A 26,977-nucleotide genomic window follows, 5' to 3' on the forward strand; every position below is an offset into this window, starting at 1 on the left:
CCTGATGTCACATATGACATTTCCCCCCAGGTTGTTATGTAATATGTTGAGAAATACAGATGCTAATAATATTCACAGAAACTAACTCCAAATATTTAAAATAAATATAAATAGGAGGTAATGTTATCAAATGTCACATAAAACAAAATAAAAACAATCTGACAATGGCATTTATTGCATATAATGATATCATTCTTCACCCTACGATCCACTTACACAATATTCTCCAACCTGTTGTGTTGAATATTACAAGCCTGCGGCCTCTGAAGTGCCGCTGTTCAGCTTCTATATTGATTCCTTATAAATTAAGAACACTATAAAGACTGGGTTAATTACAGGCAAGGTATCTTCCTTCTCAACACGTAAATTAATTACTGAAAACAATGAAATTGCTGGAGATGAGAAATAGTGAGAAAATGAATTACTGTATATACTGAGAAACTACAAAAAAACATCCTGTTCTATAGAGACCAGACTTTACATGAGAGATGTTCAATTCCGATGCAAGTTTGGAGTATTCGTGTTTTGTTTGAAAGACTAAAACCTACAAAACCCGATTAGTGGAATTTTGATTGGTCTCAAAGACGTTTCACTGTCAGGTTTCACCATCTATGGGATAGATAGATAGATAGATAGATAGACAAAAAAGAACACAGCATTACATGTGCATGAATCTAGGCCATGTGAAAACACAGAAAAACATTTAAAAAATTCAATTTGGATTAACCCCTTTCTGACATGGGACGTACTATCCCGTCGAGGTGGGGTGGGCCCCCATGACCACGGACGGGATAGTACGTCCAGCGCGATCGGCGGCGCTCACGGGGGGAGCGCCGCCGATCGCGGCCGGGTGTCAGCTGTTTATCGCAGCTGACATCCGGCACTATGTGCCAGGAGCGGTCACGGACTGCCCCCAGCACATTAACCCCTGGCACACCGCGATCAAAGATGATCGCGATGTGCCGGCGGTATAGGGAAGCTTCCCGCAGGGAGGGGGCTCCCTGCGGGCTTCCCTGAGCCCCCCGCAGCAACGCGATGTGATCGCGTTGCTGCGAGGGTCTCACCTCCCTCCCTGCTTCCTCCAGCCCCGGATCCAAGATGGCCGCGGATCCGGGTCCTGCAGGGAGGGAGGTGGCTTCACAGAGCCTGCTCAGAGCAGGCACTGTGAAGGCTGCAGCGCTGTATGTCAGATCAGTGATCTGACAGAGTGCTGTGCAAACTGTCAGATCACTGATCTGTGATGTCCCCCCCTGGGACAATGTAAAAAAGTTAAAAAAAATTTTTCAAAATGTGTAAAAAAAAATAAAGAAAAATATTCCTAAATAATGAAAAAAAAAAAAAATATAATTCCCTTAAATACATTTCTTTATCTAAATAAAAAAAAAACAATAAAAGTACACATATTTAGTATCGCCACGTCCGTAACGGCCCGACCTATAAAACTGGCCCACTAGTTAACCCCTTCAGTAAACACCGTAAAGAAAAAAAAAAAACGAGGCAAAAAACAACGCTTTATTATCATACCGCCGAACAAAAAGTGGAATAACACGCGATCAAAAAGACGGATATAAATAAGCATGGTACCGCTGAAAGCGTCATCTTGTCCCGCAAAGAACGAGCCGCCATACAGCATCATCAGCAAAAAAAAAAAAAAGTTATAGTCCTGAGAATAAAGCGATGCAAAAATAATTATTTTTTCTATAAAATAGTTTTTATCATATAAAAGCGCCAAAACATAAAAAAATGATATAAATGAGGTGTCGCTGTAATCGTACTGACCCGAAGAATAAAACTGCTTTATCAATTTTACCAAACGCGGAACGGTATAAACGCCTCCCCCAAAAGAAATTCATGAATAGCTGGTTTTTGGTCATTCTGCCTCGCAAAAATCGGAATAAAAAGCGATCAAAAAATGTAACGTGCCCGAAAATGTTACCAATAAAAACATCAACTCGTCCCGCAAAAAACAAGACCTCACATGACTCTGTGAACCAAAATATGGAAAAATTATAGCTCTCAAAATGTGGTAACGCAAAAAATATTTTTTGCAATAAAAAGCGTCTTTCAGTGTGTGACGGCTGCCAATCATAAAAATCCGCTAAAAAACCCGCTATAAAAGTAAATCAAACCCCCCTTCATCACCCCCTTAGTTAGGGAAAAATTAAAAAAATGTATTTATTTCCATTTTTCCATTAGGGCTAGGGTTAGGGCTAGGGCTAGGGTTAGGGCTAGGGTTAGGGTTTGGGCTAGGGTTAGGGCTAGGGTTAGGGCTAGGGTTAGGGCTAGGGTTAGGGCTAGGGTTAGGGTTAGGGTTAGAGCTAGGGTTATGGCTAGGGTTAGGGCTAGGGTTAGGGCTAGGGTTAGGGCTAGGGCTAGGGTTAGGGTTAGGGCTAGGGTTAGGGCTATGGTTAGGGCTAGGGTTAAGGCTACAGTTAGGGTTGGGGCTAAAGTTAGGGTTAGGGCTATGGTTAGGGCTAGGGTTAGGGCTACAGTTTGGGTTGGGGCTAAAGTTAAGGTTGGGGCTAGGGTTAAGGCTACAGTTAGGGTTGGGGCTAAAGTTACGGTTAGGGTTTAGATTACATTTACAGTTGGGAATAGGGTTGGGATTAGGGTTAGGTGTGTGTCAGGGTTAGAGGTGTGGTTAGGGTTACTGTTGGGATTAGGGTTAGGGGTGTGTTTGGATTAGGGTTTCAGTTATAATTGGGGGGTTTCCACTGTTTAGGCACATCAGGGGCTCTCCAAACGCGACATGGCGTCCGATCTCAATTCCAGCCAATTCTGCGTTGAAAAAGTAAAACAGTGCTCCTTCCCTTCCGAGCTCTCCCGTGTGCCCAAACAGGGGTTTACCCCAACATATGGGGTATCAGCGTACTCAGGACAAATAGGACAACAACTTTTGGGGTCCAATTTCTTCTGTTACCCTTGGGAAAATACAAAACTGGGGGCTAAAAAATAATTTTTGTGGGAAAAAAAAAGATTTTTTATTTTCAGGGCTCTGCGTTATAAACTGTAGTGAAACACTTGGGGGTTCAAAGTTCTCACAACACATCTAGATGAGTTCCTTAGGGGGTCTAGTTTCCAATATGGGGTCACTTGTGGGGGATTTCTACTGTTTAGGTACATTAGGGGTTCTGCAAACGCAATGTGATGCCTGCAGACCATTCCATCTAAGTCTGCATTCCAAATGGCACTCCTTCCCTTCCGAGCCCTCCCATGCGCCCAAACGGTGGTCCCCCCCAACATATGGGGTATCAGCGTACTCAGGACAAATTGGACAACAACTTTTGGGGTCAAATTTCTCTTACCCTCGGGAAAATACAAAACTGGGGGCTAAAAAATAATTTTTGGGGGAAAGATTTTTTTTTTCAATTTTCACGGCTCTGGGTTACAAACTGTAGGGAAACACTTGGGGGTTCAAAGCTCTCACAACACATCTAGATGAGTTCCTTAGGGGGTCTAGTTTCCAAAATGGTGTCACTTGTGGGGGGTTTCTACTGTTTCGGTACATTAGGGGCTCTGCAAATGCAATGTGACACCTGCAGACCATTCCATTTAAGCCTGCATTCCAAATGGAGCTCCTTCCCTTCCGAGCCCTCCCATGCGCCCAAACAGTGGTTCCCCCCCACATATGGGGTATCAGCGCACTCAGAACAAATTGGACAACAAATTTTGGAGCCCAATTTCTCCTGTTACCCTCGGGAAAATACAAAACTGGGGGCTAAAAAATAATTTTTGTGGGAAAAAATTTTTGTTTTATTTTTACGTCTCTCCATTATAAACTTCTGTGAAGCCCTTGGTGGGTCAAAGTGCTCACCACACATGTAGATAAGTTCCTTAGTGGGTCTACTTTCCAAAATGGTGTCACTTGTGGGGGGTTTCTACTGTTTAGGTACATTAGGGGCTCTGCTAACGCAATGTGACACGTGCAGACCATTCCATCTAAGTCTGCATTCAAATGGCACTCCTTCCCTTCCGAACCCTCCCATGCGCCCAAACAGTGGTTCCCCCCACATATGGTATATCATCGCACTCAGGACAAATTGGGCAACAAATTTTGGGGTCCACTTTCTCCTGTTACCCTCGGGAAAATACAAAACTGGGGGCTAAAAAAATAATTTTTATGGGAAAAATTTTTTGTTTTATTTTTACGGCTCTGCATTATAAACTTCTGTGAAGCACTTGGTGGGGCAAAGTGCTCACCACACATCTAGATAAGTTCCTTAGGGGGTCTACTTTCCAAAATGGTGTCACTTGTGGGGGGTTTCAATGTTTAGGCACATCAGTGGCTCTCCAAACGCAACATGGCGTCCCATCTCAATTCCTGTCAATTTTGCATTGAAAAGTCAAACGGCGCTCCTTCCCTTCCGAGCTCTCCCATCCGCCCAAACAGTGGTTTACCCCCACATATGGGGTATCAGCGTACTCAGGACAAATTGTACAACAACTTTTGGGGTCCAATTTCTTCTCTTACCCTTGGGAAAATAAAAAATTGGGGGCGGAAAGTTAATTTTTGTGAAAATATATGATTTTTTATTTTTACGGTTCTACATTATAAACTTCTGTGAAGCACTTGGTGGGTCAAAGTGCTCACCACACATCTAGATACGTTCCTTAAGGGGTCTACTTTCCAAAATGGTGTCACTTGTGGGGGGTTTCAATGATTAGGCACATCAGGGGCTCTCCAAACGCAACATGGCGTCCCATCTCAATTCCTGTCAATTTTGCATTGAAAAGTCAAACGGCGCTACTTCCCTTCCGAGCTCTCCCATCCGCCCAAACAGTGGTTTACCCCCACATATGGGGTATCAGCGTACTCAGGACAAATTGTATAACAACTTTTGGGGTCCAATTTCTTCTCTTACCCTTGGGAAAATAAAAAATTGGGGGCGGAAAGTTAATTTTTGTGAAAAAATATGATTTTTTATTTTTACGGTTCTACATTATTAACTTCTGTGAAGCACTTGGTGGGTCAAAGTGCTCACCACACATCTAGATAAGTTCCTTAAGGGGTCTACTTTCCAAAATGGTGTCACTTGTGGGGGGTTTCAATGTTTAGGCACATCAGGGGCTCTCCAAACGAAACATGGCGTCCCATCTCAATTCCAGTCAATTTTGCATTGAAAAGTCAAATGGCGCTCCTTCGCTTCCAAGCTCTGCCATGCGCCCAAACAGTGGTTTACCCCCACATGTGGGGTATTGTCGTGCTCAGGACAAATTGTACAACAATGTTTGGGGTCTATTTTCTCCTGTTACCCTTGGTAAAATTAAACAAATTGGAGCTGAATTAAATTTTTTGTGAAAAAAGTTAAATGTTCATTTTTATTTAAACATTCAAAAATTTCCTGTGAAGCACCAGAAGGGTTAATAAACTTCTTGAATATGGTTTTGAGCACCTTGAGGGGTGTAGTTTTTAGAATGGTGTCACACTTGGGTATTTTCTATCATATAGACCCCTCAAAATGACTTCAAATGAGATGTGGTCCCTAAAATAAAATGGTGTTGTAGAAATGAGAAATTGCTGGTCAACTTTTAACCCTTATAACTCTCTAACAAAAAAAAATTTTGGTTCCAAAATTGTGCTGATGTAAAGTAGACATGTGGGAAATGTTACTTCTTAAGTATTTTGTGTGACATATCTCTGTGATTTAATTGCATAAAAATTCAAAGTTGGAAAATTGCGAAATTTTCATAATTTTCGCCAAATTTCCGTTTTTTTCACAAATAAACGCAGGTACTATCAAAGAATTTTTACCATTGTCATGAAGTACAATATGTCACGAGAAAACAATGTCAGAATCACTGGGATCCGTTGAAGCGTTCCAGAGTTATAATCTCACAAAGGGACAGTGGTCAGAATTGTAAAAATTGGCCCGGTCATTAACGTGCAAACCATCCTTGGGGGTAAAGGGGTTAAACTTCTCAAAATTTCCCCCCAAATTTGTTTTTTTAAATTTTACTTACAGTAATAGATGAAAAATGAAGCTTCTTCTTGCACAAATTGGCCAATTCATGTAAGCCCATCAACCATGGCAAGGTGACCTCTCTCTTTTTATTTTAGATAGATAGATAGATAGATAGATAGATAGATAGATTGAAGTCTTACAATGGATGTTTGCTGTCACTGCATGCCAACATGTATATATTTATGATACATTAATACCAGATGTATACGACAGGCGAAGATATTCTCACCGAGTCTGTGGTACGCAGCAGACATACATACTAACAAACTCTCATTACAGACATAGTGATCTATTTCAAGTGTTTATTTCTGTTAATGTTGATGATTATGGCTTATAGCCCTTAAAAACCCAAATGCCATTGTCTTAGTAAATTAGAATAATTAACAAAAAACACCTGAAAAGGCTTTCTAAGTGTTTAAAAAGGTCCCTTAGTCTGTTTCAGTAGGCAGGGATCTATTTCATGTGTTTATTTCTGTTAATGTTGATGATTATGGCTAACAGCCAATGGAAACCCAAATGTCAATATCTCAATAAATCAGAATAATTAATAAAAAAAACCTGCAAAGGTTTCCTAAGGGTTTAAAAAGGTCCCTTAGTCTGTTTCAGTAGCTCCATAATCATGGGGAAGTCTGCTGACTTGACAGATGTCCAGAAGGCAGTCATTGACACACTCCACAAGGAGGGTAAGCCACAAAAGGTCATTGATAAAGAAGCTAGCTGTTCACAGAGTGCTGTATCCAAGTATATTAATGGAAAGTTGAGTGGAAGGAAAAAGAGTGGTAGAAAAAGGTGCACAAGCAACCGGGATAACCACAGCCTTGAAAGGATTGTTAAGAAAAGGCCATTCAAAATTGGGGGGAGATTCTGAAGGAGTGGACTGCTGCTGGAGTCATTGCTTCAAGAGCCACCACACACAGACGTATCGAGGACAAGGGCTACAAGTGTCGCATTCCTTGTATCAAACCACTCATGACCAATAGTCAGAAGCATCTTACTTGGGCCAAGGAGAAAAAGAACTGGACTGTTGCTCAGTGGTACAAGGTGTTGTTTTCAGATGAAAGTAAATTTTGCATTTCATTTGGAAATCAAGGTCCCAGAGTCTGGAGGAAGACTGGAGAGGCCACAATCCGAGCTGCTGGAGGTCTAGTGTGAAGTTTCCACAATCAGTGATGGTTTGGGGAGCCATGTCATCTGCTGGTGTAGGTCCACTGTGTTTTATCAAGACCAAAGTCAGCGCAGCCGTCTACCAGGAAATTTTGGAGCTCTTCATGATTCCCTCTGCTGACAAGCTTATTGGAGATGGAAATTTCACTCTCGAGCAGAACTTGGCACCTGTCCACACTGCCAAAAGTACCAATACCTGCTTTATAAACAACACTATCACTGTGCTTGATTGGCCAGCAAACTCGCCTGACATTAACCCCATAGAGAATCTATAGGGTATTGTCAAGGGGAAGATGAGACACCAGAACCAACAATGCAGACGATCTGAAGGCTGATATCATAACAACCTGGGCTTCCATAACACCTCAGCAGTGCCACAGGCTGATCGCCTCCATGCCACGCCGCATTGATGCAGTAATTGGTGCCAAAGGAGCCGTGACCAAGTATTGAGTGCATTTACTGAACATACATTTCAGTAGGCCAACATTTCGGATTTTAAAATAATTTTTTCAAGCTGGTGTTATAAGTATTCTAATTTACTGAGATAATGACTTTTGGTTTTCATTGGCTGTAAGCCATAATCATCAACATTAACAGAAATAAACACTTGAAATAGATCACTCTGTTTGTAATGACGCTATATCATATATAAGTTTCACTTTTTGTATGGAACAACTGAAATAAAATTAACTTTTTGATGATATTCTAATTTTGATAATTTTGTGAGAATCACATATATATATATATATATATATATATATATATATATATATATATATATATACATATACACATCTTCCCCATCTGCCTTTTGAGATGACCACTTAATATGAAAAATAGCTAAAATCTGCCTTGATGTAATCAAGACAGGCTCTCGGGTCACTGAGGGATCAGATTCCTGCCGCCTATTGAAGTCAATGGAGAGGACAGGAGGAGAAAAGAGCAGTGTGTGAAAAACAGAGGAAGATACAAAGCCCCATGTTGCTGATATCTAATAATGGTTTTATCTCACCAGAGAGCTGGATTCACAGAAATGCTGCTCAGTAGTGGTGTATAATGCCCTCCATGTTGCTCCTGCTTCGGAACATAACAAGTGCTACATAGACACAGGAGATCAGGAATCTCTCATATTTGTGTGTCCTGTGTTTAGGAAGCATCATAGCTGCTAATTTCCACCCACTAGCACAGAGACAACTGACAATTAGGTGCAGAGCATTAAAATGGCCGGAAATAATGTTATTTCTTATGTACATAGACATGGCAGCTTATTCTTAAATGCCATCTGAATAACAGGTACATTGCACTTAACGTATATTGCAGGGTATGGGCTGATCTACTGTATATACAATTACTAGACGATTTCCATCGATCCCCCTAAATACAGTGTGATCTGAGCCTAAACATGTTATCAGAAAGAAAACACTTGTCATGCAAACTCCAGTAATGACTCGCGTGTCTGTAATGGTGTCTTATTCTGGGTATTGAGCATCTGGCCTCTTGTTATTTGCCTGCGTTCTGCTCAGTGCCAGCTCCAGCGCCATTTCTTCGCTTTTGCTTACTGGTTACATATGTATTTGGTGTTTGTTTGCTCGGTCTCAGCTGCCTGTTCTCCGTCACTGACGTTCTGTTTTAAAACTGTTATGTAATAATTCTTGCTATATATAAAATGTCCCAGCGAGGAATGTTTCAGGCTTATTGCAATGGAACTAATGAAAATGAATAATTGTTAAATGAAGTATTAGAAGAACAGATTTGATGTTGTGTCTGTGACAATTAGCCCAGAACCGATAAAACGGCTGCAGTCAGGAGAGAAATGGGACCTATTAGGTCTTCTAATGGATTCTCCAGGTTGGATACAACTGTAGCTGCAAAAAAGATGAGGTGTTCACAGGTGCTAAAGAAATAGTCTCATCCAGCATTTATATATCCGCAGTGCTTCTAGCTCTGCCCTTTCTGTAACTCAGAAGATCACAATACCAAAGCTGGCAGAATGTGGCCAACAGGGGTAATAGATGAGGGTGCCTGAGGAAGGACGTTCACCTATCACATATTCTTGGAATATACTGTGGATATGCACGTGGCCGACCAATCCATATAGATAACACTGTAAAACTAGTGGTCAAGCAGTGTTTTCTAGCAGGGCACTGACGGATGCGTCTTGTCACAGCTACAGTTTCCACAGTTCTTGGCCAGTGTCATTCCCTGTTGCTTGTTCTCAGTGGCAACTATAAGAGATACCATAAATCTTATTATCACAGCAGTCTAAAATGTACAACACTCTCTCCAAAGGAGGCTTCAACTGTTCAAGATGTTGTTCAAAGTTGTGCTACTCATAAAACAGTGAAGAACCTTCGGAAAACGTCAAGAATAAAAATGAATTGAGAACTCTACAAAAGTTGGTTTGAAATATGGCAAAAAAACAACGGGCAACAATCAAAGAACTTCAGGGCTCTACGGGCAAAGGCCAAGGATGACACCACTTCAGAAAGGCATTAAAAAGAGCGACTAAAGTTTGGTATAAATTACATACTGGAATCCTGTAAAAATGTTCTATGGACGGATTAAAAAACTATGTCACAAAATAAACCAGCGCTATGCTTATACATAGCGAAATGAAGCCTATAAACAAAAGTGCTGCTCGCTACAGAGATACTTGTTTCTTCCCAATCTGTTTTTGGAAATGACTGCATGTGTTGTGATAGGTCAGTTTACAATTGTATGTATTTTAACATGCTATCAAAATATTATAATGATTCGCAGTTGATATATATAGTGGAGAAAAAAGTATTTAGTCAGCCAACCATTGTGCAACTTCTCCCACTTAAAAAGATGAGAGGCCTGTAATTGACATCATAGGTAGACCTCAACTATGAGAGTCAAAATGAGAAAACAAATCCAGAAAATCACCTTGTCTGATTTGTCAAGATTAATTTTACAAATTATGGTGGAAAATTAGTATTTAGTCATTAGCAAACGTTCATCTCAATATTTTTGTTATATATCCTTTGTTGGCAATAAGAGAGGTCAAACGTTTTCTGTAAGTCTTCACAAGGTTGGCACACGCTGTTGGTGGTATGTTGGCCCATTCCTCCATGCATATCTCCTCTAGAGCAGTGATGTTTTGGGTCTGTCACTGGGCAACACGGACTTTCAACTTCCTCCAAAGGTTTATGGGGTTGAGATCTGGAGACTGGCTAGGCCACTCCAGGACCTTCTTATGCTTCTTACAAAGCCAGTCCTTCCTTGCCCTGGTGGTGTGCTTGGGATCATTATTATGCTGAAAGACCCATCCACTTTTCATCTTCAATGCCCTTGCTGATGGAAGCAGGTTTGCATTCAAAATCTCAGGATGCATGGCCCCATTCATTCTTTCATGTACACGGATCAGTCGTCCTGGTCCCTTTGCAGAGAAACAGCCCCAAAACAATGATGTTGCCACCCCCATGCTTCACAGTAGGTATGGTGTTCTTTGGTTGCAACTCAGCAGTCTGTCTCCTCCAAACACAATGAGTTTTGTTTCTACCAAACAATTCTACTTTCGTTTCATCAGACCATATGAAATTCTCCGAATACTCTTCTGAATAATCCAAATGCTCTCTAGTAAACTTCAGATGGGCCTGGACATGTACTGGTTTAAGCAGGAGGACACGTCTGCCACTGCAGGACATCGGTCCCTGGCAGTGTAGTGTGTTACTGATGATAACCTTTGTTACGGTGGTCCAAGCTCTATGCAGGCTATTCACTTGGTCCCCCGTGAGGTTCTGGGATTTTTGCTCACCATTCTTGTGATCATTTTGACCCCACGTGTGGAGTACCAGATCGAGTGTAACAACCCTGCTGGCATCACTGCATGGCCTTCCATTCCCCACCTGCCTGTTACATCAACTCACTCACCCAGTGCCATGCTGTGAGATCTGTCTGCTGCCGGCTCCATGCCATGTGCTTCATGGCGGCTTGCTCTGTGTACACTTCCTGGCTGTGTGCATAGGGGGGCGGCGCCAGCCACTCCGGATTCTTATTGAGACTGTGTGCACCTCCCTTGGGTGTTCCTGGCCAATAGCCTTGAGGCCTCTGATACTTAAGGCACCCTCACCCATTGGAGGATGCCTGAGCAAACTATTCCCCTCAGTTAGCATTTGCTACTGAGCTGCCAGGTCGTGTCTGTTTCCTGTCTCAGAGGGCTGCAATATTGCAGGCCTTCATCTGTGTTCTGTTTGTGTATCCATGTCCGTTCCTGTCTGAACTCTGGTCTATGTCCGTTCCTGTTTCTCCTTTATCATTTGTCATTTCCCACTCTGCTGTGTGTACCTCCGCCTTATCTTCCTGCTCTGTTCGCCACTGTCTGTGGTTCTGCTTTTCTCTGCTCAGTTCTACCACAATCTGTGGTTCTGTGTCTCTCAGCTTTTCTCTCAGCTCTGCTCTCTGTAACTTTACTCTGCACTCTGACCTTGCTTTACACTCTGTGGCTTTGCTCTCAGCTCTGCACTCTGACCTTGCTCTGCACTCTGTGGCTTTGCTCTGCGGCTCTGCCCTGCTCTCGCTCTGCAGCTCCGCTCCTTCCGGTTCTACCTGGCTCCGCTCCTTGCGGTTCTACCTGGCTCCGCTCCTTGCGGTTCTACATCTTTAGCTCTTGGCGTTACCTCCTGCGCTTCCCGCTCTTGGCTCCGCCTCCAGCATGTCCGCTCTTGGCTCCGCCTCCAGGGTGTCCGCTCTTGGCTCTGCCTCCAGCATGTCAGCTGTTGGCTCCGCCTCCAGCTAGTCCACTCTTGGCCGCCTCCAGCGTCTCCGCTCTTAGCTCCGCCTCCAGCGTGTCCGCTCTTGGCTCCGCCTCCAGCGTGTCCACTCTTGGCTCCGCCTCCAGCGTGTCCGCTCTTGGCTCCGCCTCCAGCGTGTCCGCTCTTGGCTCCACCTCCAGCGTGTCCGCTCTTGGCTCCGCTTCCAGCGTGTCCGCTCTTGGCTCCGCCTCCAGCGTTTCCGCTCTTGACTCCGCCTCCAGCGTCTCCGCTCTTGGCTCCGCCTCTAGCGCCTCTGCTCTTGGCTCCGCCCCCTGCGTCTCCGTCCTTGGCTCTGCCTTCTCCTTCTCTGCTCATAGCTCTGCCTTCTCCTTCTCTTCTCTTAGCTCCACCTCCTACTCTTACTCCGCCTCCTGTGATTCAGCTTTTCTTCTACTCTTGCTCTATCTTCACTCTGCAACTTCCATACTGGTCTACCTGGTTCTTTATATTCTACAGTCTGAACAGGTTCTTACCTGTTTCCATACATCCATCTGAATACCAGTTCCTACCAGAGTATCAGTCCTGTCTGCCTGAGTGCCAGCCGCGCCCGTCTGCCTGCCTGTATCTCCGTCAAGCCAGTCCGCCCGTCAGGGCCTCCGCCATACCTGTCTGTCAGCCAGTGTCACAGCTGTGCCTGCCTGCCCGTGTCTTGTCCCCGGTGGGATCAGCATCCACAGTCCGACTCCACCCTGGAGTGGTACCTGGTAGCTTCCTATTGCACAAGTCTGACCTCACCATCAGAGGCTCCAGCGAACACCTAGGAAGCTACTTAGTTACGCCCCTTCCAGGGAAGTTCAGTCTGTGGTCCAGTGGGGCCACACCCCCAGGCGCCCACGCCAACCAGTCTCGGCGCGAGCGTTACATCAAGGGAGATTATCAGTGGTCTTGTATGTCTTCCATTTTCTAATTATTGCTCCCACAGTTGATTTCATCACACCAAGCTGCTTGCCTATTGCAGATTCAGTCTTCCTGCTTGCCTATTGCAGATTCAGCCTGATGCAGGGCTACAATATTGTTTCTGGTGTCCTTTGACAGCTCTTTGGTCTTCACCTTAGTGGAGTTTGGAGTGTGACTGTTTGAGGTTGTGGACAGGTGTCTTTTATACTGATAAGTTCAAACAGGGGCCATTACTACAGGAAATGAGTGAAGGACAGAGGAGCCTCTTAAAGAAAAAGTTACAGGTCTGTGAGAGCCAGAAATCTTGCATGTTTTTAGGTGACCAAATACTTATTTTCCACCATAATTTGCAAAATAAATCTTGTTAAATCAGCAAGGCGATTTTCTGGATTGCATTCTCATTTTGACTCTGATAGTTGTGGTCTACCTATGATGTCAATTACAGGCCTCTCTCATCTTTTAAAGTTGGAGAACTTGCACAATTGGTGGCTGACTAAATACTTTTTCCCCACTGTATTTGCTATTTAAAAAAAAAAAATAGCATTTTAGGTAAGAAACAATCTAGAGTGCAAATAATATTTCTAGAGTGCAAATAATATTGTCCTCAAATGTTTTGCTTTGAAAATAAAGCAGCGAACACCATGGAATTTCTGGTCTCAATAGTGGTCCCTGTTAGTGATGAGCGAACATGCTTGGATGGGGTGTTATGTCAGCATGCTCAGGTGCTAACTGAGTGTCTTCAAGTGTGCTCGAATAATAGGTTCGAGTCCCCACGGCTGCATGTCTCGCAGCTATTTGACAGCAGCAACACATACAGGGATTGCCTAATAAACAGGTAATCCCTGTGTCAGGACTCTGTTGTTGGGTCTCCCAGGACCAGGAGCTCCTTCCCTGTCCCTAATGCTAGGGCGCACTAGCCCGTCCTGTTCCCCAGATTACTTCTGATGGTGAAGACGCCAGTGTCACGTACCTTGTTTTAGCTCCTGAATCCGCCCTAAGTTTGTACCCTTTCCCCACCCTAGTCAGTGCAGGAGTAAGAGAAATCTTCTGGCTCCCCTATGTCGCGGTAAACATGTGACACCCTGCATGTGTTGTGGCTGTCGAACAGCCACAATACATGCAGGCATGGAGACTTGAAAACATTATTCGAGCATGCCAAAGACATTCGCTTAGCACCTTATCGGAGCACTTTCGCTCATCACTAGTGCCTGTTTAAAAATTGTGTAGACCAAAAAAGAGGTAAAACCCACATATTTCATATAGAACTACTTCAGTATCAGTGTAGGAACTCTGTAGGAGCAGCACTCACATTCTTCTTCTTGTCATAAGGACCTCGGCTGAAGAAAGGCTGCCATACCATAAATCACTCGGAGATAGGCAGCCACATTAAGCATCACCTACGGATGGCCAGCCATGTAGACCTGGTAGACTTGACGTATAGACAGACAGACATATAACGCATCACCTAGACACAGACAGCCATGTTATACACGACTCGGAGATGACTACAGAAATGCTTCATTAGAGGGGTTGTACTACATGTACAAGGTTTTCCTCGTCAATAGCATAGGGAATTATTTATTAATCGCCGTGCATCTGAACTGCTATAACTCCAACCAATCCTGAGAACATGGCACTGAATTGAGTGGAGTTCGAGCATACTCCCATCCGCTCCATTCATTTTCTATGGTACTGCTGGAGATGGCTGAGTAAAGTGCTTGTCAATGTCTATCAGTTTCATGAAGGATGAATACATAGTTCATAGTAACATAGTAACATAGTTAGTAAGGCCAAAAAAAGACATTTGTCCATCCAGTTCAGCCTATATAAGAAGAATAGAATGAAGTTGTGCATTGTTCACTGCCGATTCATTCGATCATGGCTCCGCAGAGTAAGGTACTCTGAATCGGTGGGTCCCAGAGTTCAGCCTCACAGACAGCAATGATTTATCCATTATCTAATCAATAGGTGAGAACTTATATACTTGGCATAACCCAATGACAAGGAATCTATCATTAAATTCATTCTGCCTGAACCACGGGCAGCATGAGTCATAGCTTGGCTGCCCAATTCTCAACAGATATGTTATACTATGAAACTCCACTGCGTTACTACTACTGCGCATGTCGTGTCTCCTCCTTTGATGTGGGCTCCGGCGGTGAACCCACATCTTTCCCAGCACATGTCAGTTGTTTTGAACTGCTGACATGTGCCTCTATCAGCCATGGGTGGAATCGAGATCCACCCGTGGATGTTAAATAGTTAAATGCCGCAGTTAAACTCTGACAGCGGCATTTAACACACGCTGCCGGCTAGTGAGCCAGAAAACCTGCCCATCCGTGACCTCGTCACATGATCGCGGATCACCGATGGGTCGGCATGACAACCAGAGTTCTCCAGCAGACCTTTATGGTTTTCATAGCTGGATTGCTATGAGCGTTGCCAAGTGGTCGGTGCTCATAGCAAGTCACCAATTCTGCTATATACAGGTGATCTGATCATCGCCTCTATGTAGCAGAGCCAATCGGCTTATGGCATCTTCTAGTCTCCCATGGAGACTATTGAAGCATGCCAAAAGTAAAAAAAGTTTTTAAAAATATTTAAAAAATATGAAAGTTTAAATCACCCCCTTTTGCCTTATTCAAAATAAAACAATAAAAAAAAATCAAATATACACATATTTGGTATCACCGAGTTCACAATCGTCTGCTCTATCAAGCTATAACTAGAATTAATCCAATTGGTAAACATCATAGCGAAAAAAAAAGTTAAAATTACTTCTTTTTTGTTGCCGCAACAATGCAATAACGGGCAATCAAAAGACAGTATGTGCACCAATATGGTATCAATAAAAACGTCAGCTCAGCACGCAAAAAACAAGCCCTCACCCAGCTCTAAATCCTCAGAACTGGAGACGCTTTGGTCTCGGAAAATCACGCAACTTTTTTTTTAAACAAACTTTGGATTTTTTTTCACCATTTAAATAAAAAAAGAACCTAGACATGTTTGTTGTCTATGAACTCATAATGAAGTGGAGAATCATAATGGGATCTTTCCAGTGTTTGCTGGGTGACCCATAGGTCACTTTTTGATGTAAATCTATGAGTCAAATCACGGCTCTCATAGACTTACATAGAGTGTGCTGGCTGCAGTTGGATCTGTGGATTGTATGTCGTGTGGATCCCTCAGGTATGTTTTTATGAGGATGCTCCTTTAAGCCTAATGTGTGCTGCAGACATGCCTTTTTGTAGGGCTTACATTGAGAGCTTGTGACCGTTACCTCTGACTTCCAGGCAGTCATGATTTGCGGACAAAAGATGGGGGAACAAGACCTGAGTGCCATTGGCAGTTGGTAAGTATAATACTAGGGGTTGGGATTGGGAACAGACATTAGTGATACCACTCAGGCAGTGAAATCGAAAAAAAAATGCTGGAGTGGTGCATTAAAGGGACTCTGTCAGCACAGTGTCCTGGGAGCGCGACTGTAATCACACCCAGGCACACAGAGCGACAGCTCGCTCCACTCACACACTGTAGTCAGGCTGTCATTCAGCGAAACCAACAAATTTGAATTTCAAAAGATCTGATAATCTCTAATAATCTCAGCATAAATTGACAAGCTGTAAATGATAAATATGCTGCATGTACATAAGGGCCAGGATTCATCATTTTTTTGGTCTAGTTTTATGTGTTTTGCGCCTTTCATTTTGTTTGTACCCAATTCATTATTCTATTTGTGCCATTTTTTTTGTTTGCACCCCTTATTCTATTTGTGGCTTTTTAAAATCTGTTTCATATGCGTTCGCCTCCTTTTTTTCCTGCTTTGCGGGTAGAGTTTAGTGATTTCAGATGTTTTTGGCTAATTCGTTATTTTCAACTCTTTAAATAGTTTTGAGATTTTGCTCAACTCCACTGTAGTATCTCCTGGAATGATTTTCTGCACCTCAAGAAAAACTTTAATTTTTTTTGTGACTATTTGCTCAAAAAGTTGCAAAAATGGTTAATGACAGGTGAAAGCCTGTTTTTGACTTTGACCCGAGGGAGCTTTTTTTGATGAATTTGGTGTAATTAAGGCCAGCAAATACCACAAGAGAAAAAAAAGAAAAGTGACTGAAAAAAAACAAACAAGGAAATGATTAAGCGGGAACAACATTTCTAAACATCTCATACACAACTCAAATATTGCAACATGATACATAAGAAGAGACTGAAAGCGCACTCACCGGTATATGGACAATCAAAGCGGTTTATTCACATGAGATCATGCGGTGCAAGGAGGGTATGTGAATACAAAAAAGGATGACAGCTGTTTCGTGCTAGGTGAGCACTTCAACAGATCCAATGGCGAGTGAAGAGAGAGAGGGCCTTATAACTAAGTAGTCTTCCGGTCCCTCCCATTATTCACTTCGTCATAATGAACTTATTAGTCACTATTCGGAGGAAAAAAAAGGGGGGGGGGGGAAAGTGAAACAGTGAAAAGTTAAAATACAATAAAAACATTAACGGGTAATGAAGAATGTCATTTAGGAAGAAATATACCATAATATGATAACCAATACACAGGAATTTTTTACAAAAAAAGGAATTTTTTTTTCCAAAAAAAGGAATTTTTTACAAAAAAAACATGAATCTTATGCAAAAAAACATGAATTTTTTACAAAAAAACAGACATGTCAACTTTATCATTGAACCCTATTGGTCCAGAAGCATTAGCTCTTAATATCCACTTTGCTTCATTACGCAGAAGCATACGATCTAAATTACCGCCGTCCTGCGGTAGGGCAGTTTTCTCTATCCCCGCGAATCGAAGCAATTTTGCATCCCCTCCATGTTGTTCGTTCATATGTTTTATCAAGCGGGGTACCCCCTTACCTGTGCGCAATGAATTGAGATGTTCCCTGAATCGAACAAACATTGGGCGAATTGTTTTCCCGATATAGAAAAAACTGCAAGGGCAATATAAGATATAAACCACATGAGTTGTCCTACAAGAGATGAAATCACGTACTGTATGCATTATTGGGCCAATTTTTAAATTAGTTCCTGTTTGATGTTGATTGCAATAATTACAATGCCCACAACGGAAATTCCCTTTGGGTGCAGTATCTCGGAGCCAATTGTTATGAGATGAAGTTACCCGATTTCGGACTATTAAATCCCCTATATTTTTACTGCGGCGGCAGGAAAAAAGGGGACCCTTCTCTGTCATATCCTTCAACGCTGGATCTTGGCAAAGAATTTGCCAATTTTTTCGAATTGCTGTTCTAATTTGTGCGTCCATAGGACCATATTTAAAGCAGAAAACAAATTTTCTATCATTTTTAGATGTTTTTTCTGTTATGATCTCTGTTTCTGCTCGTTCCAACGCTGAGTTCAAGACAGATTGGGGATACCCCCTATTACTGAACCTTCCATATAATTCTTGGGATTGTCTTTGAAAACTCGCAACATTACTGTTTATTCTTTTTACGCGGAGGAACTGGCTGTAAGGTAATGCTTTCTTCACATACATTGGGTGGGCACTATTATAATGCAGCAGAGAATTACAAGAAGAAGGTTTACGATATACCTCTGTGTGCAAATTACCATCAATTACTTTTAGGGTCACATCCAAAAATGTTAATTCTGTGCCTCCAAACTGGTGAGTGAACTGCATGTTCATGGTGTTAGAAAGCGCCAGGTACTCCACAAACTGTGTGAATGAAGCCCGGTCGCCGTCCCACACCACGAACATGTCGTCCACAAATCTCACATAAAATTTTATGTACTTGAGATATGGATTTTTCTCAGAATATATATACCTCTCTTCAAATACAGACAGGAAGAGGTTAGCCAGGGTACAAGAGACTGGTGTACCCATGGCAGTGCCCTCCACCTGTCTGTACCAGGTATTATCGAATTGGAAAGTGTTATTTTTCAAGACAAAAGTCAAACCTTTTTTAATAAATGAGATGGTATTGGGGTCCGTAGGGGTACTATTCAAGATTTCTTGGATCGCCTCCACACCCGCATCTTGTGGGATGCGGGTGTAAAGGCTTTCCACGTCTATCGATGCTAAAGAAAAACCCTCTTGCCAGTCAAAGCCTCGTAGAGTTTTTAAAAAATGCTTAGTGTCCCTTATATATGCCGGTGTATCGCACAACAAGGGTTGCAAAAGCCAATCCATATAAGCCGACAAGGGTTCCGTTATTGAACCCATCCCGGAAACAATAGGACGACCTGGCGGTTCCTCTAGAGATTTGTGGATTTTAGGTAAATGGTACCAATGCGGTTTTCTAGGAAATTCCGGAAAAAGTTTTTCCGCTTGTGTTTTTGACAAGGTACCATTCTCCACAAAGACCCTCAGGAGAGACCGCAGTGAGTTCTGAATTTTAAAGGTGGGATCTCCTTTTAATTTTTCATAGGTTCTTCTATCTGAAAGCTGTTTCAGGGCTTCTTTAATATACAGTTCTTTTTGAAGGAGAACAGTGTTACCACCTTTATCTGCTTTGCGTACTATAATATCCGGGCGTTTTTGTATATCTTTTATGGCTTCTAATTCTGCTGGTTTTAAATTTTTACCGATTTTGTTATACAAGATTGCTTCCACATCTTTGACCACTTGGGCCTCGAAGGCATCAATTAGATTTCCCGGGGAAACCTGAGGAACATATGTGGATTTAACCCCTTTTCTAAAAGGCCTTGTTGGAAGTGTACTTGTATTAGGTGATAAATCACTGGTAATACTAACTAATAACTCCGCTTCTCGTTGTACATTTTCAGAGGGATCCATCGATAGTGAAAAACCCAAAGGGCCCATTTTACAAGGTTGTTCTGCAGGAAATATTTTTTTCTCACTCTCATTCTGATTTTTATTAATAATACCTGCTCTCTGTGTAAACATTTTATATAGATGAACTTTTCTTACAGCCTTATACAAATCTATCTTGAAGTCCACTATGTCAAACTCCTCAGGGAGGCAATAATTTAAGCCCTTGGACAGGGCTGACACGTGTGCCTCATTCAAAGGGAAGTCCGTTAAATTTACGATTAAATTCCTGTCACTCTCTGCTACTGCGGTCTCCACGAGACTTGTTTCCTCTTCCGTTCGTTGCCTTTCACCCCTTCTTTTTCCTCCACGCCGTGTCCTTCTTCTAAAGGGAGGGACACTGTATCTGAAAAACGATTAATAGCCGAGGTTGATGCCGAGCTGTCATCCTTTTTTGTATTCACATACCCTCCTTGCACCGCATGATCTCATGTGAATAAACCGCTTTGATTGTTCATATACCGGTGAGTGCGCTTTCAGTCTCTTCTTATGTATCATGTTGGATCTGTTTTTCTTAAGCAGCACCAAGGTATAATCTTTTTAGCGGTTTTTTTGTTTAGTTTGTTTTCTGACAAAAGGCTTTAATAGTGCATTTTTCTGCCCCTGGAGCAGTAAGGGTCTAGCGTATAGCGGCTGTGCGATTGCATTTTTTTCTCTTTATTCTGGACTTCAAATATTGCAAATTCTTACAGATTTTCAAATTTCATCAGTGTCTGCACCCTTATATGAACAAGTTACCCTAAAGATTGCAGTTGTATAAAATGGTGCCTGCACAGCTGGATGGGGCAGTGGGGCAGGTGAAAATACAACCACTGGAGCCTCTTGAGAACCTACTTAAAGCTCCAATGTGAGAGACCATGATAACAAGAGGCTACACAAAGTCCACTTGCTTGAGAGGCAGTCGAACGACACGGAATAATGGGTTGTGGGGAAGGGACAATGGGGCTGTGTGGCTGATAGGACCATTTCTGGCATGTTCTTATCACCAGGATGCCCAGTGTACAATGATCTCAATTACTGTACCCATTTTACCCTCAAAGCACCCTAGATCCATAGAACTCAGGCCGGATTCGCTCCACCAGGTTAATTTGCCACACAGGAAAATTCTATTAGTGTTTTACTACAAATATGAGTATTCTGACAGAGTTTAGACGCCCTGTAAAAAGAAGGAAAAAAGTCGCTGCCAGACATCTCACATGAGCTGAAAGGATCAGACATGTTGAAATCCAACAAAACATTGCAATCAAGGGAAAATCAGGACAACCTCATATACATTAATTTTGTTTGGCTGCAATATCAGCACGGTCAGCCAACATTCAGCTAATATATACAATGGGTGAATTAAATAGATATTTAGACTGTTTTACCTACAGTGTATAACAAAGTGGATTATTCTGCTGCCTGTGAGTCACATAAGCCATCAGTTGCATTACCCAAGCTTCTACAAGACATATTAAAAAGATGTCACATAAGATTTAATTGGCATGAATAAGCCTGTCACTTGTACAGAGGTAGTCATTACTTTTTTCTTTTATTTTTCAGATACTGAGAAGAGCAGACAAGAATGGTAAGAACATGACAGGACTGAATTTATCATTATATACCTGTATAGGGCGAAAATCATTTATGTGTCTTCCACTCATATAGACCTGAGAGGAACGCAGAATATTGGACCCTTCTGTGTGATGATTAGGAGGAACCATAACATTATTATAGAGAATCTTCTCCAGAATTTGGTTGATTTCATGTCTGCCCTCTCTTCACTTCTAGACTAGGTGTATATGAGCCCTTTTTTGGCTTCATGGATCTGCAACATACACAACTCAAAGAAAAGCACCATTACCTTCATTTCCAACCCAAGGAGCAGTGCTCGGTTTATATTCCATGGGCTGTAGACACAGATTATCTGGCATCGTAGACTCCATGCAACATGTAGGCTACTTCTTAAAAGTGTGACATCTGTATCTCTGCCTGGCCTTCCTGCTTCTTCTGTCTCCAGGTGGCACCATGTTTTTCTTGAGGTTATAGTTCAGTGATCTGGGACTGGGAGTGAGATGACGAGGCAGCAAGCAAGCGCAGCTCCTCCTATAGTCTTCAGGACCGCAGGCACTAGCCCATATTACCCGCCTATTATAATCCGCCTATATGGACAGCGCACAGATGGTACACCAACTTCATCCATGTGCTATACAGGTTTTTAACGTTAGTGGCACTTTTCATTTATGATACTGGTAAACATGGACATGTCTCTGTGAGCTTGGCAGAAAAAAAAATAGATGTGTCTGTCAGTTCTGTATGGACACAGGGTCTGTGACAAAACACAAACGTGAACAGGACACACAGGCCAATGCTTTCTCCATTCCCAAGAACCCAAGAATATTACTAATATTACTACAAGAGTAATATTTCTAATGATACCCGTGGCCTGCAGGGGTAGGTGACGGAGTGAGCGAATTTGTGTTCCGTCACAACTCTTAACAGTAGGGGTGTCTTGAGAACACTGATTCTGTTAACAACGTAGCAGACAAGGCAGCCCATGACCAGACAGGCCCTTCTGACATTTGCCAGAAGGCCAGTCCGGCCCTGCTTGTGAATAGCAGCATAGATTATACATGGGTACGTGTTCTATCCATGATAAAAACAGATGCAACATGGACATGTGAATGAGGCCTTAGTGTACGAAAAGAAAAAAAAATAATGGAACAGCTTAGTAGTCTTCTCTATTCGGTCCTGCTAGAAACCTAATTGTGAAACACATACTAATTTTTCCAGTGGAGTCTATGCCAATGTCAGGCATCCATCACTGCCCCTGCTTCATATGTACTGTGATCTGGAGCTTTTTCTGGTATATAAATATTAAATTTAGACAAAAAAAAAACTATCCAGCCTAAGCCGACCTTTTCTTCTCTATTAGACTTTAATATTCATTACCAAACCGTCATGTCTGTTCCTTTTTTACATTCTGTGAGTGACAACTTGTTCTCTTGTTGGCGCATGAAATGTCTTGTAAGCCATTACATGTTTCATCCCGGCATTCACTGACTTGCTTATTCCGGCATTTCTCCACATTATATCATTTTCTTCTCTTATTACAGATGATGGAAAACTTTCTTTTGAAGAGTTCAAAGCTTATTTTGCTGATGGGATCCTGAGTGCCGAAGAACTGAGTGAACTTTTTCACAAGATTGACACCCATAAAACAGAGTAAGACATTTTTTTTTTCTAAGGCATATTATGAAATAACGAAGAACACGTTACCTGGTTGTTTCTCGATGACGGCATAGTGCTGAAGGCTGAGTATTCACAGATGCTTTTCATGACTTCTGTTTCTCTGCTCCATTCTGGGAGTATAGCGGTTACTGTTTTGTCGTGTTTTAGCAATCATTGTTTTCAGCAGCATCTAGGCAATATCTGGCGTATTATTTGGGAACTTTTATGTGGAATAAATAGAACACTCTATTACATTGATTTGTTATGTGTGTTTTGTATGCCGTTATTATTGAGTTTCATATGGTGGTATTATTTAAAGGAACCTGCCTGCGGCATTTTAGGTGGCAACCAGAAATAGTGTGGTATAAGTCCATGTGTTTGTGCAATTAAAATAAGAGTGTGGGTGACGAAACTGCAGGGGCAGTGAAACGCGCGTCGAGGTGCGCTACGGGACCACTATCATCACCCACACTTCACTATGGCTGCAGGTATATGCTGAGCATGTTATGGTATCCTCTATTGTTATGCTATATTACCATCTGGAGGCACCATTAGCATTTTAGTATTAGGTAACAGCTCTGTCTATGCCTTAGGGTGAGTTCCTTCCAGGTATTTGTTTGTTTTTGTTGGTCGTATCCTATGTGGATGGTACAGGATTGTGGGCTGTAGTTACCCACATTTGTCCCGTGTGGACATTGTTACCTTTACATACGCTATATTGTGAGTCAGCCCCAATACATATTTTTGGATGTGCCACCAATATCCACTGCTTAGTTATATACAACTCCTTTGGAGGTATTATCATACCTACATGTTATTTTTTGCTCTACCCACAGACGTGGTGTGTTGTGCTGGGTGGTTATGTGGCCTCATCGGTCTTTCTACTGTACATAGCCGGTCCTATTTCCTCCCCTAGGTTTAGGGTATTGTCATCCTTATTTATTGTAGCTTACATAAACTTTTTAGAGTAGAAAAATGACAATATATTTTTTTTTAATGTAGAATTGTTATCAGCTGTAAAGCCACATCCCACTCTGTTAACTTTTCAAGAGTTGCCAAAAAATGATTTGGGGCTCAGCGAATATGGAGCTTTGTTGATGTTCTTTTCAATGTAGTTTCTTGCTGATTCCTGACTCTACTGAATTGAATATGTCCTATTGTTATTTTACACTTAGAGAAGCACAATACAGGCAAACAGTGTATGAAGGACACATTTTACAGAGCTCTCAGATGGCTATTTATTAATTCAGGAATATCACATTTCTTACAAGCATAAATTATATTAATGTAATAGGAAAAATAATAAAATAATTAAATTGGGCAATACGCAATGTAACACTTTACCTTTTATGGTAATATAAAAGTAATAGTTATAATAATAATAATAATAATACACTTATGCGATGCAGGAAAAAGTGGTTTTTCGCCTTCACTACCGTGCCGTTCTCAGCTCCGCTTCCATCCAGACCAGTTGCACTCTGGATTCCCTTCAGCAGATTAGTACACGATAAGTCTTGCTTCATAGATCCGACTCTCATTTTTCAGGTCTGTGGGTCACCCGCCATGTATTATTCATTCCATGGTGCAGCTGGAGCTGGATGCTGACACCTGTTCTGCTAGAAATACAAATTAAATCTATCCCTCATCTATTAATTAATGTGAGAACAGCTGTGAGATTATACAGAAATAAGCCAGGAACATCTGCATGTGAGGGTGGTAATATAGCAAATACTGATATAATGTAACACTTACATGAGACGACATGGATTTAAAGGGAACATTTCATCTGACTCATGCTGCCCAAACCACGAGCAGCATGAATCAGATCCTAGCTCCACGATCACAGACAAGTATATTGGCTTTTGCCATTTCAGACAAAAATATACCGTACTTGGAGAGACCAGACTAGTCCAGCGCCAAACCCCACCCTTCCAACTTCTGCAGGTAACTGACTGGTATCTCTCTATTTATATGTGAGATGGGGCCAGGGAGGTAGCCATAGCCGAGAGCAACCCCTGCCGTACACTCTGGCCACCTTCACATGCACACAATGTCCATTCTGCTGCGTACAGTACCTGTGTCCTGTGTGTCTGCACCATCTGGGTCCACACAGTGTATCAGGAGGCCTCTTTTTAACGGTACCGCACAAAGGGGGACACAGTCCAATTAAACTTTAACAATAACAGCTTTACTTCTTCCAGTGCGCAACACATCTATTTTCCTTACAGAAATTACATCAGTCTCCGCAGCACACACTTCTGTTCCTTTGCCTGTTTCTCTGTTCCTTTCACTAAGCCGCTTCCAGGATGAACCATCCCGTTTGGTTCCTCAGCCTCCTACTTGGCTAAGCTCACATTGTTTTAGGATTCCCTCAGCCGTTTCACACCGGTCCTAAGGACATCATCCCATGCAATAAGCCGCCACATTCTGGAGTGACCTGCCTGTACTGCTTAGTCTTCTGTGTAGCAAACGCAGTCCCACTAATACTATGCTGCCAACACTGCTGCACTGCTTCCAACACTGATGTCCTTCCCAGAGCATAGATGGCCAGGCCCATGACTTGATATAACATTGAGTGGCACGGCATCGTCAGAGGGCTCTAGGGCCCCTATGCGCACTATGGGTGCCCTGCACTGACTGACTACTATCAGGAAGTCTTTCCTGCCTTGCCCTACCGTGCCGCTCCTATAATTAACTATGTACTGCACTGTGTAAACTCTCAGCTAGTACTTCGTAGACCAGAATGCCCCCATCTAGTGGCCCAACCAGAGTACTGCGCTTTCCCTATTAAATTGTCTACAAAACCGTGCAGAATACCTACAACAATGCAGTAAATACAACACTACACATAAGCATCAGAAATATATAATAATGTACACTACTTAAAGGGATTAGCAAGGGAGCTATAACACTTTGTAACCCCTTACATATACACAAGGAAAAGACCGGTCAATCACCTGCAGCAGCGCTGGCATCCTTACAGTAAATTCCTTCTGAAACGTCTGAGAGTTTCAGAGTAGAATATACCTAACTGCAGGCTTGGACTGGCCCACAGAAGAACAGGAGAATCCTCTGGTGGGCCCTTATGCAGGAGTGGGCCACCACCCTCTTATATGAGCAGCACTTGGCCCTATATACTTGAATCACTATGTACAGATAAAGGCAGAAACGTATTCATTTAACAATCTACCCAGTTCATTGTTATATAAATTTGTGATAGAAGATATCGTCACATTTGCATGTAGCTGAAAAGTGGGGCCTTGGAGTTGGTTGCTGGTGAGGCCTTTGGCACCCCAGTCTGATCCTGTAGCTGCATTTGTGCAGGCAGGATCTCATTCAGGTCCACCCTGAAGTGCGGTCACAACTATTTGACACCTAGATTCACTTTTCTTTCGTTTTGTTTATTAGTTGCCCTCATTTTTATGGTTCTGCTTGAGCAGCACTTATTTGGTCTCCTATAGAGCGGTGGTACCTATTTTTGCTTATGTTTATATTCTTTAGTACCTTATACACAAGGTTGTACCTCCCATCTGCTGCTTAGTATCTGACCAATTTTAATTCTATGTATGGGGGTGCAGGTGTGCATTTATAAGGTAGGCACGGTTGAGGATGTAATTCATCCCACCTACAGTTTGGGCAGCATGAATCGAATGTCCTGTTCCTTTTACTAGATTTTTTGCGTAATGTATCAGTGCCCCTCTCCCTATGCAATCTATTCTTTTTTCCTGAACATTAGTTTAGCTTTTATTTATTAGTTCATGTCAATTGCATGAATCTGCTCCCTAGTGGTTGCTGCAGACAGCCAGAATGGTACCTTTTAGCTCTATGGTTGTATGTATAGCGGTATGGGAATTCTTGTAGCTCTGTGACCGGGTTGGATTTTGATTTTGCGAATTTCCCGTTTCGTACTGTAAGATGGCACAACCACATTAATAATTTGCTGCAGAAAAATAAATTGTAACCATATACTGTACACTCATTAAAAGATATTGGGCCCGATTCATTAAGACTGGTATTTTGTACGCTAATCCTAAGGAATTCTGCGGAGAAGTAAGATGCACCAAATTTATTATATGCCCTTTGCCTCTTAATGAATTTGGTGCATCTTTCAGGTATCGTTCCCCACCGCCAGAAATATCATTTCAGTCAGTGACTGGGGT

The 26,977-nt window shown here is 42.3% G+C and overlaps 1 protein-coding gene across 1 annotated transcript in view; it reads left to right on the forward strand.

The window, feature by feature from the left end:
* NECAB1 (N-terminal EF-hand calcium binding protein 1) overlaps positions 1 to 26,977 on the forward strand; it is a 342,508-nt gene that overhangs the window by 2,555 nt on the left and 312,976 nt on the right. The window contains exons 2-3 of the mRNA XM_069731596.1: positions 21,150 to 21,174; positions 22,703 to 22,811. Of these exons, the coding sequence (XP_069587697.1) occupies positions 21,150 to 21,174; positions 22,703 to 22,811 (134 nt within the window). The remainder of the gene's footprint in view (positions 1 to 21,149; positions 21,175 to 22,702; positions 22,812 to 26,977) is intronic.

The sequence above is a fragment of the Ranitomeya imitator genome, chromosome 6 (genome assembly GCF_032444005.1).
Source record: "Ranitomeya imitator isolate aRanImi1 chromosome 6, aRanImi1.pri, whole genome shotgun sequence".
Taxonomy (NCBI): Eukaryota; Metazoa; Chordata; class Amphibia; order Anura; family Dendrobatidae; genus Ranitomeya; species Ranitomeya imitator.